Source organism: Camarhynchus parvulus, chromosome 1, assembly GCF_901933205.1.
Source record: "Camarhynchus parvulus chromosome 1, STF_HiC, whole genome shotgun sequence".
Classification (NCBI taxonomy): Eukaryota; Metazoa; Chordata; class Aves; order Passeriformes; family Thraupidae; genus Camarhynchus; species Camarhynchus parvulus.
This window is the reverse complement of record NC_044571.1, coordinates 33,137,639-33,154,290: the sequence shown is the minus strand read 5'-3', so window position 1 is coordinate 33,154,290 and position 16,652 is coordinate 33,137,639. Positions and strand designations below refer to the sequence as shown.

Sequence of the window (16,652 nt, the reverse complement as noted above, 5' to 3'; positions counted from 1 at the left end):
TCGTTTTTGAATTGTGGGGACCAGGACTGGACACAGTATTTCAGCTACTGTGCAATGATGGGAAGAGTCAAGTTTGTCAATGTGCTTGGACAATGAGGACAGGTGAAAAATATTAGGAGATGCGAACTAAGGGCATTGAAAATAGAAAGAAATAGAAATACAGAACTGAGGAAGGTTTTGCCACCTGGGGAATTTCTGATTTAGATTTACTTAGCAGGCCTACCTTTACCTGGGGTCAAGACCTGTGTTTGTAGTGGCTTGTTCGTGCAGTCTTTTTTGTTTCAGTAACTTCCATTCCCATGGAATCTGTAAGGCTATGAGAGCTCAAATCTGCATGAAATCATAATTAGCTGTTTTTCATTTCAGTTTCAAGTGATTTCTCCCACTGGGACTGAAGCAGAACCTATTATTGTGCTATTTTTGCCCCACAGCCCTGCAGGAGTACCTAAGTGTCCTGTGCTGAGATCTCTGGAGGGAGGAGCAGGTATGTGCCCTGACAAGGCTGTGTTCCCCACCTGAAGGATGTTGGAGGCTGACAGGTCTGTTTCCCAAGCTCTTGGTGTCCTCTGCAGTGGCCTTGGCACTTTATGCTGAAATATTCCCATGATTAAATTCCACAGCCTGTGTTTAAGACAGTCTGATCTTTAATTCAGTCGTCATGTCTGAGTTGTGCGCTTTGTGGAATTCTGAAGTGGTTTTTATAACTTTTCAGATTGAATTTTAATGATGAGAACATAAAAGCTTTTTGACTGTTATGCAGTATTTTTTGTTTTAATTACCATTAACAATCATATAATAAAACCTCATTTTCAACAAGGTTTCATTCACATTTCATAAAAGCCTCTGGCAACTGCTAGAATGGCACACTGTCTTCATAAAACTCATGTACCTGCTCTGCTTAATGAGGGTCCATCATCTGTGGTGGATTTGCAGCAGGAGAGGGCTTTCCAAGGGAGCCCAAGGCCTGGTGGAGAGCGATGGCTTCCATGAGGCTGCTGTCACCACAGGTGCTGGAGAGAAGCTGTGTGGTGGTGGTGAAGCAGTGCTCTTGTAAACTGGGAAGATGTTCGGCAGCAGCGACTCCTGTGCCACTAATATAGAGATGATTTTGGTTAATACAGAGAGGCTTTTGGCTTATTTTATGGGATAAGTCAGTGCAAGTCACTGGGAGATTTGTGGGAGAAAGTAATGGTAGACATGGATGAAGTAGATGACCCACCTATTTATCTAATTCAGTGCTTATAGTGACTAATTTTGAAGTCGCAAATATGTTTAAAATATTGGAATTGTTCCTGGTGTAAATAAATGAACAAGGGAAATAACCCAAAAATGCCCTCAAAGAAATCTGATTGGCATTTTTAACATGCTTGTACTGCAGTAAACATTGAGGCCATTAAATTTAATCCAAGTATATTTGTTTTAACTTTTTTTTAGGAGAATACCCCCCAGGGACAGATGTACTTGGATAACAAAGATTACAGTACAGTTTCTAAACAAGCAATGGAGCTGAATCAGACGCCGTCACATCAAACCATTTTATCTGCAAAGGTGGCAGCCAAACCAGTGACCAGAAGTTGCAGTGAGCTGCAGTTATTTAAAGAGTATCATGGCATGGTAGCAAGCCTTGGAGAGTCACAGACCCCGTGTGAAAAATCAGCAATAAGGGAGGATGGCTGCATTGCACTTGGGAAGGATTTCACTCCTGTGCCCATGCAGGGAAGGTAAGAACAAAAACAAACAGAATTTTTTTCTGCAAATCAAAATTAATTTTTATTTCCTTCCAGGACAGATACATATGTTCATTAAGTCAATATTTCTCCCACTGACACAAAGAAGCAAAACCTTAATGGAACATCAGGGCAGTTGTAATTGCCATGGAGGGGTCATGGATCACCAGATCTCTAAATTAATCTCAGTGTTAATAGCCACCACAGGCCAATTTTGCTGTGTTTCAAGATCAGACAATTGGCTTTTCTTCTCTACTTGGTGTCAGAAAACACACAGAGATAAAGTAGTTTTCACGTCCGCCTATAGCTCTGTACGGGGATAGAATATAAGAAAATATAGAAAGTAATCTTACCCCCTAAAAAGTTGCAGCTGGGTTAATTATTAAAGATTACGGGCAGGCCTGACTTTAACAGGCCACAGCTGTAGCCAATAAGAAGAGTGTTATGAAAGAGTGGATTGGTTGGTTGAGGGGAACTGGAGTCAGTTGGCTGCTGTGAGAAGAAGAAAGAATCAGTGCTTGGAGGAGCTGCCTATGAGAAACATCAAGGAGGTATGAAACTCTTGCACTAAGGAGACAACGGTATGAAACCTTTGCAATATAATGGCAACATACCTCTTTCAGAAAAATGCATCATAAAGACATAGAAAGAATCCCTACAGCTGAGGCTGCAAACACTAAAATGGCACAATATAGCACAACTCTGACCTCTGACACACCACACATCAAATGGACAGAGTGCGTGCTCCTCATGCATCCTCTCCCACACCAGGAAAGGTGCAGGTTGCTGGGCAGGGATGTTAATCTTTCCTGTTGCAACAGATACAGTATCAGCAATTCTATTTGTAAGCACTTAGCAATAATTTATAGACCCCAAAATATTTCAGGTGGATTTTGAAGGCTTTAAACCAGCAGCAACCACAGTGAGTGAAAGGCAGCCAGGGTGGATGGCCAACTTTTTCAGGTAGTTTTGAGCATCTTTAGAGGTGGCTTGACAGGACCTAAAGTGAAAGAGAAGTTCTGTACCTAATCCAAATTCCTGCAGAGCACAGGCCTCAAAGTGCTGCCTGGCAGTGTCTGCGTTGAGCAAGGCTTAAACTGCAGTTGTGAACTAGAGTGCCAGCACAATATCTGGAACCCAGTGCTGGAGACCTTTGTTGTGTGGCTGCAAATCAGGAAAATCATGTCGTGTGGGAGATGCAGTCCTGGGGCTCCCCACAATTCTGGCTGTGCTGGTGACGTCTCTGATTTGATGAGCAGGGCTAAGATCTGTCCCATGCCCCTGCATCTCAGTTAGAAGGAAATGTGCTTATCTTGGGAAGAAAGGAAGTTTGGGACATTTTGGTAAGTTCCCTCGCCTTAGCAAAGGACAGCCAGGGTAGCTGGGTGAGTTTTGTTGTGCCTTTTACTTACACACATCATAAGTATGGCATAGAAATCTACAGCCAACCCAGTCAATTTTTTAATGTGCATCTGGAAGTTTCTGTCAGAGTGAGAATTAGAAATCATTATAGCTATGCTTTCCAAATATTAAAAAAGTAATCAAATTATCAGCTTGACCAAAAAAGTCCTATAAATCCTCTAGAATTTTTTGAGTATTTGAAGATTTTTTGACTAAGAATTTTTACTAACAGAAACAAGTCTTGTAAAAGTTCTTCAGTTCAGTATGTGAAGGGATGAGTTAATGTCCTATTCTGAAAGAGTGTGATAAGTACACTATAAATGTGACGATGGGGGGAAGGCAAGGCAAGAGAAGAGAAGGACTGAGTGCATCTGAAGGCAAGGTTTTTCCTTTGTGAATTCACATCTATATCTTGTTACAGCTGTGTTTGCCAGTGCTGTTTACTCTCCTATTTACTATCCTGGTGCTTGTACAAAATCCACATTTGTATTCTTATGGACCAGCTTTCACCCTTCTGGCTTAACTTCTTCCTATTATTTTTCAGTGAGTGATATGAATTCGTGTAGCAGTGATACAGAACTTCTGTGAACCTCTGAACCAGTCTGGCAGTCATCTCTGGTCTCAGGTGCCAGAGATGAAAAGTACTAGGTCATGGGGGAGCTCACCTTCCTGTGAGCACAGGGGGTAACTCCAAGTCTTTTGCTAACACTGTTAGTGTTGAGTAAACTGGAGTCACTGTGTGTGGTTTAGAAATAGAGGTACAATTAAATAGCCATACCCATGCTCCCTTTCAGACAAATGTATATCTAATCTTCTATAGCAGTATATTAGTGTCCAGGAAAGGATCTTCCAAAATTTTTTCTTGTTGATCTTTGCCTCTTGCTTTGCTAATATTGATTTTTTTTTTTTTTTGGCATGAAGATTAAACTTATCAGTCTCTCCTTAGCATGTATTTTAACCAATATACATCAGGTGCAGTTCGAATACTGATGTGACCTGTATGACCACTCTATATGAGCAATTACCCTTAAGTCATTGGGACTACCCAACAGAATGCAGATAAAAACATGGATAAACTTTTGCACAGTCACAAGTTGTTTGATTAGTTTCATTAAAATGAGAATTAGCTTTCAATGTAAATTGTTCTTTTGCTTGCAAAGAAAACTACTGATGATTAAAAAAGAGAGGACACCAAATATTTTTTTTCCCGTAAAGTGATTCACTAAATTGGCACGTCTGTATGGTTTGTTTTAATGCATCTACTTAACTTAAATTGCTGAATTATCTTTCAGGATAAGATTCCCAGGTTCTCTAAATTTTTCAAATGTATACTGAGACAAGACTTTCCAAAGAATCTATTTAATGGAACAGGGGATTTATCTCACTCTCTAAAACTACCTTTAAGTATTCTTGTGTTAAACAGGGCCATTTACCCTGGGAAAGAGATGTCCACTCTATTTTGGACTGAGCATTTCTGCTTGATTGCAGCACAGTGCTGCAGGTATTTTGTGATCACTGTACCTATTGGGCTGCCTGCCTGTCAGCATGCCTTCTTATTTACTTTCCATTTTGAAGAGTGGTACCTTCTAATTCCAGGTTTTACTGCATTGCCTTAGGTTCTCTTTGGTCTGTGTGAGGAGATCTGGACCATGCACCATGGTCACACCAATGATCCTGTATGTCCAGAGTGTCCTTCCCCTAGAAATAAGCCTGTCTGCCTTCTTGTGAACCACACAGTTTCTTCAGTCCTGCTTGCCGTGGGCAGTGTAGGCATGCCTCTCTGAAGTGAACCATGAATGAGCTCTAGTGACATTCTGTTCAGTTGGAATGCATCTGGCCTAGGTGTATGTTTGCACTGAACTGTGGTGTACTTTGAACTATCAGAAATGCAGTTTTAAGGTACCAAAATATGGCAGTAAAGTCTGCATTTTGATTTTACATTTCTCTCAGATTCCTCAGACTTTAAACAATGGCTTGACCAGGATCCTCTTCATTGCAGTTACATGAAAGTGAGTTTCACAGTCAGTAGACCTTGGTCCAAACCACCTTCATGAGCTCCTTACCTTGCAGGAGGATTCCACACTGCTTTGTGGCAGCAAGGGCAGCACTCTTAGGTCAGCACTGACATCCCTAAAGACAGAGGCTGCTCCCTTCCATCATGTCTCTGTATATACAGAATGTGGCCCCCAAAAAGGCCCTTTGGTCTCATCATTATCAGTGCTATTTGCATGGGAAGAACTTAATAGCATGGTTTTATAAGAACCAAATCTGAAATCCTCCTTTGTGATTCACAGGAAGGGGATGAAGTCAGCTATTTTTGTCTTAGGAGTTCATGAGCATTAAAGGTAATCTGTAGAAATGAAGTGAATAGTAATTCTTAATTCCATGTAAGTAATTACTTTGCATTACTCCGCTGAAGTTATATTTGGATGAATTTGGCCCTGGAGTTTTATGATCATTTAATATGATAGTCCTTAGATGACTTTATTCTTTGTGAGTCATTAAGAAAATCCATCTATAGGATAACAAAAAAAAAAAAACCAACTCCCTCAAATTTTTTAAAATCTGCTTGAAAATGTGTTTCAGCAAGCAAAACTATTACTTTCAGCATTTTTCCTGTCCCTCAGTTTCACTTATTTAATAAAAACTAAAAACAATCCACCTCTTCCTGAATCTCTGGTCCCAGGATCAGTAGGGAGATTGGTTTGCAGTGAGAAGGTCAGTGAGTTAAAAGTGTCTATTGAATCCTTGGTTTGTAGCAAAACAGCAGGAACATTGTAATTTTATTTCCTGTTAGCGGGAGAAACTGGAAGAGGAGAAGGTATCGTATAATGAAAAGTCAATATGAGAGTGAAGTTATGCCTTTAACCATAAGGGATTATAAATCTCAATTTTGATTTTTAATTATGTTGATATATTGCTACTTTTAAAAGACGTTTATGAGATTTAGAATTACATGTCAAGAAGACATGCTTGCTGTCTAAATAAGTAAAATTTATGTGACAATTTAAAAGCTTCTTTAATTTATGTGACAATTTAAAAGACAGGGGAAAAGACTAAGGGAAAAAAAAAACCTCTTGAAAACAATAAAACTACTTTTTTTTGTGCATCCTAAGGCTAATTTTGATCTTTGGCCACTAGAACAAAATGGGACCATCTGTTTAACAGTCAAACAGAGAAAGCATCATTTTCACATCATAATTGCCTGTTTGTGTAGCAACCATTCTGATTTTAGTGTCAATCACACAAACATTAGAGAAGAGTCCAGGACAGATAGATGACTTCATAGCAAACTGCCACTTTCAACATTCTCAAGTGATGGTTATCTTGCTTGCTGTCTGAAAGATGGCACTTCTGGCTTCCTTCTTATTTCTTATCCATAGTGAATGTTTCTGTATTTTGATTCCCAATTGGATCTTTAAATGCTATGACACTGCAGTAAACAAATAATATGGAAGGAGTTGTGAAGTCCAACTTTGCTAATTGATTTAGTTTGGTTCATTTGGTTTCAAGTAGACCCTCTCAACCATTTATTGCTTACATGGAGGTGTGTAGCTGCAACACAGCTTATCATGAGCAAACTGAGTAGGAGCATGGAACTGCTGAGACTGTCTTAGCTTGGATTAAAGCTTTCTGCTGTTGCCTCTGCAATATCATAAAATGCTATTCAAAGCCTGAAAAGCTCAAAAGAAGCAATAAGCAGCTCTAGAAAAACTTTAGGCTAAATGGTAGGAAATAAAACAGAAAGACCATGTTATGCACAATAGGCAAATAAATAAGTTATTGTGGGGTTCTGCTGCCCTATTCTAATTTGCTGTTCTGCATTTCCTGGGAAAAAGGTACCTTGCCATGGTAACAGAAGCAAGACTGAAACCTACTTGTATGATGTAACTTAAAGAGGGTGTTTGACTCCATTTGAGCAAAAGAGGTGTGTTCAGCAAATGACTGATTTTGACATAGTTTCTGCTGTTAATGAAACCTACAGAAAGAGGCTTCATTCATTATAAATTTCTCTGTGTTCAAAGTTGTTTAATTTTTCTGTTGCTTTGTATTATTCATCATCTCAGTGCTAATTGCTTATAATTATTCACATTATCTCAGATTGGTCATATGCTACAATTTCTATTCTGCCATTGACAGACTAAAATCACAGTGCTCCCGTGTAACCACTCAAATGCTTTTTGCTCTGACAGGACATTTTGTAAACAAGAACTCACCATTATTAATTTTTTTTTCCTGAGTGCTCTGTTGAACGAATTAGGGAATACTAATTAAGTGCTTCACACTTTCCCAATTGTCAGGCTAAACACTGAGCTTAACACTCAGTGAAGAATTTGCAGCATACTAACCTCCAAAAACCAAGTGTTTTCTTTGAGTGCCTGTGACATTCCACATAGCTGTTGAATTTTGAAAGCAGCTGCCCTTTTCCTAATAGTTAATAATATGGTAATATGGGGTTTGTGAGACCTCTTAGGCCAGTTGTGGAAAGATGCCAGTCATATACAAGATGGGACTGGACAGCACTTCCCTCACATAAACTTCCCTGTTTAAACAGGGAAAGGCTTTTATTGTCAGAATTTTTTTTTTTGCATTGAAGGGTAAAGCCAACAAGTCAGTTAGACTTGAAAAAGAAATGTGTTGTGAAGGGCCAGTCACAGTAGAGCAGAAGGATATGCCTGGGGCTTAAATAGCTGACATGAGGAGTAGCTGGCCATCTGTGATGAAGCAAATAACTCAGACAGTCAACACCTCTCCATGAAGCTTTTCATTGAAAAATGGGTCTGTGTGCTTTGCTCCTGGCTGGTGTGCAGGTGGCAGCTCTGACATACTGGGTGATTTACAGAAATCATAACTTCTCATTAGCAGCTGGACAAATTATACTAATTAATAAGATTTCAGTTTTGTCCCAGTTTTTCTGCCATGTAGATGTGCATAAGTTTTATGGACAGTGACTAGGAAGAAGGAAAAGAAAGCATGAGAAATCCATGGTCCTTACATATATTACTGCATCAGGTAGACATGCATATAGGCGGCCACTGCAGCACTGGTTTTGGGTGGTAAATGATCTGCATGACAACATGGCAACTTTTCTGTGGACCCAGGCTCTGCAGCTGAAGAGTAGAGCAAGACCTGAAAGTGAAGCCAAAATAGTTGAGAAAGGGAATAATGGAGAGAAATCTAATGATTCACAAGTAAGTTTGGGCCATTGAAATTTAAGATGTGGATCTCAATGAGCTTGAGGAGGAGCAGGAGCTGATGAACTCTACAGAGCATAGAGGGAGAGGAAATAAAGCATTTTGATTTCATGGTCTAATCAAAAAAGGAGTAATGCTAGTGGGAGTTAAATTATGTAGTTGTTTGGTAGGAAATGGATACACAACTTCTGCTTTGCTCTGTGTAGCATTAAACACACATCTCCCAGTCCTTGGTAAGTGTATGGATCCACATACATTTGCCAGACACTGTCTGCCAAGACTGTATTTTCTTTTTTTTTTTCTTTAATTGTAACTTTGAAAATGTATAATGAAACAGCGATTAAAACAGCAACTTTTACTCAGGTATTCTATTTTATAAGAAAATTTCTTGTTAATCAGCATTGTTTTGTTTATATACTCTCGATTCTTCTTTCCAATGACTATTATTTTGTTGAAAATGTGAAGGCCTGATGGGAGAGAGGAGAGGAGAGGAAGGGTTTGCAGTATTTAGTCTAATAGCCAGGATGCTAAGGTAAGAGCTTGGTTAGCTTAGCTCATACTGAACCTTTGGCCAAAAAAATTGTCTCATCCTCTGCCCAGACTGCTGGGCAGCTGCTGAGGAGGAGAGAAGACTTAGAGACAGAAGTGGAAGAAGAAGCTTTTAAATGGACAGATATGAGTAAAATGCAGGGGCAGTAGAAGTAGTGGAAAAGACAAATGGAAACTCTTCCATGCAGCTACAAAGGGACACTGGCTGAAGGTGAAATACAGAGTGTGAGCACGATGTACTGAGCTATGGATTGAATTAGGTAAAAGCAAGTTAATGCTGTGTTTATAAGCTAGACTCTGATGCAATCAGTCCTCAGATGTGAAAAAAATCTCAACTCCACCCAAAGCTGCAGGTAACAAGAATATGAACTTGTCAGTCCCAAACCCTGAAGTCAGACAGCCAAGTTAGCAGCATTCCTTGCTAACACTGAATATCTTGCACTCATAATTGCTTGCAGCTTGGTCTTTCAAACAAAAGCAAGACATGTTAACAAGATAAAGGCATGGAAGGCTATGATTCCTCATAAAATAAAACAATCTCACCTCACAAGGGAGTACAGAAAGAAATATTTCCTTCTTTTTTTTTCCTTTCATAGCTTGCTGTCAGGAGCAGATGTTTTAGAGCACAGTTCTGCTGGTGGTGGGGATCTTTCAGTCTGTCCCAAATTGTAAATGTCTCTCTTTTTAGAATTAATTGACATTAGAGTGTTTTGTCCTTTTTTGTTAAAAGCACTGGAAATCATTCCTCAGCTGCAGCAAAAATTTCCCAGATAGCAATGGTCATGTAATAAAGAACTGAGGTTCATGTTAAATTGAATGTAGTTGATGGAAAAATAGATTAATGTAGATGGGAGAAATTAGCCACTGAAGTAAGAAAAAAAAAGGTCACAGTCTGTAGTCTGGCACATCATATGGCTTTTTAAAAAACCTGCTGTACATAAGGAGCTCAAGTGATTTACTATCTGAAATAGAGCAAAAACTGATAAATGAGTCTCCAAAATGCTTACAGACAGTGACAAAGCAAGCAATTCTCTGCTTGATGGGGGCTAATGGGGCTGCAGGGACAACCTGCAATAATTGTGCTAATGGAGCAGCAGCAGTCAGAGACCACACAGAGCTCTGCCCACAGCAGGTCGGAGCTACATCAAGGACGGCACTGTGAGCTGGAGCCAGGGCTGTCAGAACTGTGTAGGTTCAAAAGTAATGCACTTGTGTTTGTTTTTCCATTTTATTTTTGTTTCTTTGCATGTTTTTATATTATTTCTTTTGGACAGGGTGAAATATAAAACATATTGGCAGTTACAGCCGCTCAGTTTTAAAAAGTGGAGCAGAAGCAGTTGAATCAGTACTGTGTGAATTGGCATCATTCAGAAGCAGCTGTGAAAGGCTGAAGGCTTTGCTCACACTTTCAGAGCTACTGTCTTTTCTTTGCTAGCCAGTAAGGACAGTAAACACAGTCCATCTGCCATTCACTCCCTGCTATCCTTGAGCAGAGTTTCTGTAAGGACTCCCTTCCCTGAAGTGGAGCTTTCTGAGGTGAAGTATGAAAGCATCTCCCTCAGATGGCCACCCTGGCAGCTACATTGAGCTCATATGTCTGGCAGGGCTTTGCACTTGTTATTTGAGGAGGAAACACTATGCTTTTGAGGAATTTACTGTAAGAAGTCTAATCCTGAGTAGTGTAGAGTAAATATTTTACAGTGACTTTTCCTCCCACTCTTGTGGTCTGATGCAATTCATTCTCACTGCTGCCAAGAAAATAAAAAAGTAAAGGCAGCTTCAAATACTCTTTTGTTTCTAATCTTCCTAGATGTGATAGGAGCAATTCTACCTCCTCAACCATGTCAATGACGTGACCTGCAATCCTCTTTATGAGTCTATTGACAGCTGCTTCAGCATGTAAACCTCATACAGTGAAAAGGATGAACCTGAATTTAGTGAATTGTTCTGCCAAAAGGAGGAAAAACCCAGAATGAGGGTAACAAGGAATACCCTTCTGTTTTCTCTGATGTGTCTTTAGTCATATAAGCTAAAAGAGAAAAGCTATGTTGTAGCATTATATAAATATGTGAATTTTTGTTGCATCCATTGGCAGCATGTGTCTTCTTTTCCAGTTTGCTCTGTGCTCTGTATGTTGGGCCTCCCAGTGCTTTCTAGTACAGGCCAATGAAAAAAAAATGCTCTACAAAGTGGTGCAATGGAATTCATGCATTTTAGACATTATTGTTGGGTCTCATCCACTTGGCATACTGTAGTATGTGGCCAAAACTTAGCCAAATCAGAACTGTAAGAAGTAGTGATGTTTCAGAGTAAAAACTTTGAACATCAGTGTTTGAAAAACTATTGTTTTAAACCTTAAATAAAACAACAACAAGCACTCCTTACAAACCTGTTCCTAGTTGAATGGAAGTATTGGAGAGGATTACATAGCCAGAAATATTCCAACTTGCCTATTTTGAGAGAAGACAGACTGTCCTTGGCAGAAGAGAATGATAGATTGTCATAAGGACTTGTATGTATGGACATTGTACTAATCACACTTTTGGATCTATTTTTCTGTTGACAAAAGCTGATAGAGCGACACTGTTATTGTTAGACCTGTCATGCTTTCCTTCAGCTGGAAATCTGATGTTGGTAAGGCAGAACACACAAGAACTCTACATCAAAAGCAGTTAATAAATGTATTGATCTATTTACAATTTGGAGTAGGACTGATCATTTAATTTTCTTGATATTCCACACCGAAAATGTTTTAGGCTCAAGTAGAAAGGTTGGAGAACAGAGAATTCTGGGTCTTCATACTTCCTAAACTCTATATGAACCTGAGAAGATTCAGGTTATGCATGTAATATTTTGAGATAATCTAAATTAAGTCTTGACACTGGCTTCATTATATGTAATGGAATTTATTTACTTGGATGCAAAATTAATCATCTGGACCTCACTTGTTGCTGCATCTGTACCTCTTCAGGAATGAGGGTCTTCATTAACAATAAAGTTGCAAGTAGGAACATACATTCTCCTATTGTGGTTACAGCATTTGATTATTGACCAAAATAAAATAACAAATAAACTGGAATAATACTTCAGAACTGAAACTGCAGCCATACCTCGTGAAAAATAAAAAATACTGATGGAGTCCATCCTCTCTAAACAATGCCCTTTTTAAAATTTGTCCACATGCATTTTTCTTAAGTTTCTCTTAGGTTAAAATCTGTTCTTTTAGCTCTGCCATGTGTCATGTTATTTTTTTCTCTTCATGCCACAGTTTTTCCTAATGCTACTGGAGGAAATAATTCCTGTAGCTTCAGTTCTTCCACTATTGTAATTAATTTTCATATTCCGTAATCTTAAAATAGTACAAAGTGATTTTTTTTCTCTGTGACAACCCACTATGGATCTCTACTTCTCATAAACATTTTATATTTGTCTGTTTTTAAGATATTTCTTTTCAATTAACACCTACTTCTAAATGCCATGACTCAAATGAACCTACGTTATTTGCTCTCTAAACTGTTATTTTTGTATAAAAGAAAAACCATTATTCTGTGTTGTTTCTTAAGGTGCAGAAGGCCTACTTCCACATTAACTTTTAAGAACAGTGTCTGATTAATGGACACTTTAGTGTCTTTTTTTGTTTGGTTTTTTTGGCTGTTTATTGTTTTTTGTTATTTTATTTTTTGCTCTGCTGCCAAGAGTATCCACTTACTTGACTCCTTTGCATTTCAATTTTATCAGAATATCCTTCAATTTTCCTGCTATGTCCCACTCTATTTTCTTTTTGCAAACTGCCCCTGCAGATGGTATTAAAAAGAGAGTTGTTGATGCAGCAGCTGTTGACAACAATTTCTGGAGATGTTTTAGTGAAAAAATATACGCAAGAATTGTGTTTGTCAGGGCCTTTTCTTATGTTTCAAGCTTTTCTTATTTGGAGGCACTGTTGGTTCAAGAAAATGAAACCTGTTTGATCCATTTGAGTTGATAACCAAATAGCTGTGTAACTGTCTGGTTCAACACATGGCAAATGACAAGAACTGCTTCTTTAATGTTTAAAGAGTGGTTTCAGTTAATTATTTTAAGAATGCTAACAAGTGTTTTTAATTGAAAAAGTAATAGATTATTCAGGCACCGTATCTGCTTGAGGAATCAGAACACCTGTAAAATTTCTTCTGTCTATAACTCTCTGTATTAGCTGTGTTCTGCTGCTGGAACAGAAGCTGCTAACATAGGGCAGCCATGTCAGCACGGGCTTTCCCCTTTTCTGCACATAATCCCTTGATGAAGAATTTTATTTTTCTTTGGGAGCACAGAATGAAGTTTTATTTATGTAACCTCATTTCTGTGTGGCCAGAGATTTTCATGGCTATGTGAAGAGTTATTTTTCTATCTATATTTTGATGATCAGTATTCAGGACTTATTTAGCTTTGGGATGGTGCTAATTTTTAAAACATACACAACAAATATTATGACATATCTCATGAAGACTATGCTATTTGAGGAACAACATGGAAGGAAGTCACCTGTGTGAGACTATGGACTAACCAAAGTTATTCCATTCTGTATGGGGTTGAAGGGAATGTGATGTCTGAGTGGAAAGAGTCTGGCATCTCTTTGACAGGGAGGGAAAAAGTCTATTAAGAAGTATGATGTACAGTTAAACTCTACTGCTGGAACAAAGCCATCTGCTGTGTAGGAAGAGGAATTTCCTTCTGAGAAGAGATGTGATTCTGGTTTTTGGTTTTTCAGTGCACAGCAGTATGTTCTTACCCTGGAGAAGTTTAAATCAGGAGGAAGGGAAGCTGAAAAACTTTTTTTTGGTGGTCAGTTAAGCCCACTTTAAGGGGGCACTTGCCAAATATAATTTGCATTATACCCTGCATGAGAAAATCAAATTCCCAGAATTTTTTTTGGAATGTGTTATTTATAATCCTTGGTGTTTGGGTTGATTTGTTTGGCAGTCGTTTTTCTTCCCTGCCTTCTTTATACTTTGAGAATTTCAGTTGAATGTTTTTATGGACTCCAATCTTGTGTCTTAAATTTGTCTCCCCTTGGTCAGCAACAAGTCAAAAATATGTCTTTCAAAGCTGCTTGTTAATACAGATTAGAAGCGCCTTCTCTGACATTGTATCCTTGAGGGTCCAGGTCTCTAAGGCCTTTCAAGGCAAAAAAGATGTCTGGTAGCAAACCAGAACCCAAGGCTATGGAATGAATTTCCTGAGGCTTGTAAGAGGTGTATGTTAATATGTGATGGTGTTCACAGGGGTTCTTGGATTGGGGAAGAGACGAAGATCTGACTCCATGTTTCAGAAGGCTTGATTTATTATTTTATAATATATATTACATTAAAACTATATCAAAAGAATAGAAGAAAAGATTTCATCAGAAGGCTAGCTAGCTAAGAATAGAAAGGAAAGAATGATAACAAAGTTTCTGTCTTGGACAGAAAATTTGAGCCAGCTGACTGTGATTGGCCATTAATTACAAACAAACCAACATGAGCCAATCACAGATCTACCTGTTGCATTCCACAGCAGCAGATAATCAATGTTTATGTTTTGTTCCTGAGGCCTCTCAGCTTCTCAGGAGGAAAAACCCTAAGGAAAGGATTTTTCATGAGAAGATGTCTGCGACATTAATATATAACAGTGATCTAAGTGAAGGACTATTGCAGGGAAGAGCACCATCTATGTGAGATAAAACAGTATTTAGTCTTGAATAATTTCACAGAATAGCACCCAAATGTAAGAGAAAATATTTTGATATGAGCTACCTTTTTATTCTGTTTGGGTTTTTTGGCTTGTTTCTCTGGGATTTTCAATGTTTTAAAAGTTTTTGACTCTGATATAACTCAAGGTGGAATGCAAGTGATCAGTTATGTGGAATTACTCTGTTTTGGAAGTTACTTGTTAGGAAATTGTAAGGAAGTTGTGTTTGGAAGACTTGTTAGATTTTTTTGGTATACATAATCAACACTGAATAACTTTTTAAATGAAAACTCTTCTGTATGAAAAAGAGATTTTATCTAAGTGCAAATAAAATGTACATATAAAAGTACTTTTTATTACATGGTAATATAGACATTATTTGTAGAAGGCTTGTATATCATTCAGTGAAAAAGTCTTTTTGTTATGTCAGAGTTAATTCCCTAGGTTCCTTGTATAGACATGTCATCATCCTTGTATGTGGAGGATGAGAATGATTTGAAGAGATCTCTCTCTTGCCAATGACTGTAATGATCCTAAACCAAACTTTCACATGACAAAGCATATATGATTAACCTCCCTGCTTTGCTCAGCCAGAACCTGAAAAGAAATTCTTAGTACCTCCATTGTAATTAAAATAATTTAAAAAATAAATATAATGGAAGGACTTCCAAGTGAAAAAAATGTAATTATTTTATCAGCTTAATAGGGTATTTAAAAAAATGACAGCTATATCTCCAACTAGAAAGTATTTATCTGCAAATTTTACTGATGTTTTTTCTTTGTCTGCTTGGTGTCATGCTGTAGCTTTGAAGCAAATTTTAGCATTTTTGCTGGGTCCAGTCAACCAAGATCATAATCTACATAAAGGCTACATAAATTCTCCTAGCTATTTTGTATTACTGGACTACTTAACAGATATGAGTATGCTTGAGCTTACTATTTTTCATTTTATTGTGACCAAAGGACAACATACTAGTCCCAGCAAGCTTAAAATACTTTGGATCAGTCATGTGGGTTTTTTGAAATAAAACTTAATTTGATGACAACTTGGGTTTTTTTTTTAAGCTGTGTGGTGGCCTGCCTCTGTAACACCTTTCCAGGCACAAAAATCAGCCACATTTTCTCATATTTTTAGTGAATGCTTTTTTTGGTAGATGTCTGCCTTTTTAATTTTTTTTAACTCTAAGGAATGGAGACACTTTTTTTAGTGACAAAGTCTTTTTTTATCTAGAAGTTACAGTGATGAATAATCCTATATCCAAATTCTTGGAATGAAATATATGGAACAACAATTTTCAAAGAAATGCTTAAAAAAGGAAAAAAATAGATTTTTCATTTCTTGATCTCTAAGTATAGCTAGCTGATTAATCTTTTCAATCTCCAAAACTGGGGTGAGTGGCATAAGGATATATGAAAAGCCAGAAGAATCAATAAATGTCTCAGTTTGTCAGTACATTGCTTGGATTAAGGAAAATTTTATCAAAATAATTCTCCCTCACTCTTGTGTATGAAGGTGTTCCTTCATCTTGGAAGTGGCCACTAGCCTTGTTTTAATAGTGCTTCCTTGTCTTGCATAATTCTGGAATTCAGCTGCTCTCTAAATAAATCTTCATGTTTTAAGATATGTTCTCCCAAACCTTTGAGATGACAACATTCTATCACTTCAATGCTTGATGAATAACAATCTTCTCTAGGCATGGTTACATCACCTAGTTGTGTCTCAGACCTAGTCTTCTGTTCATACTTCCATCATTCAAGCACCCCATATTGCATCTATAAGAGAGTCTGATCAGATATAAAGTTAAAGAATTAAGTTGTGACCACTTTTTCAATGTTTGAGAGTTTTCAAATTCCCTTATGGACTAGAAAAAAAGTGTGATCCCCCTTTATTTGTCATAAGTTCAGTTAGCAGCAGAGCTGGTTAAGCTGGAAGCCCATTGTGAATGTCAAGGATAAATGGTGGCATTTAAAAGCCAAACCTGCAGAACATACTAAGTGTCACAAATGCAGTCATGCTTTAAGTGTTCTTGATAAATTGCTTCCCTACTACAGGCTCATTTTTCAGTGTACCCTG

General features: G+C 37.9%; 1 protein-coding gene across 1 annotated transcript in view; it reads left to right on the top strand.

The window, feature by feature from the left end:
• Positions 1–1,383: 1,383 nt before the first annotated feature.
• OCA2 (OCA2 melanosomal transmembrane protein) overlaps positions 1,384–16,652 on the top strand; it is a 161,083-nt gene continuing 145,814 nt past the window's right edge. Inside the window, exon 1 of the mRNA XM_030951234.1 lies at positions 1,384–1,721. Coding sequence (XP_030807094.1) covers positions 1,456–1,721 — 266 coding nt within the window. The 5' untranslated portion in view covers positions 1,384–1,455. The remainder of the gene's footprint in view (positions 1,722–16,652) is intronic.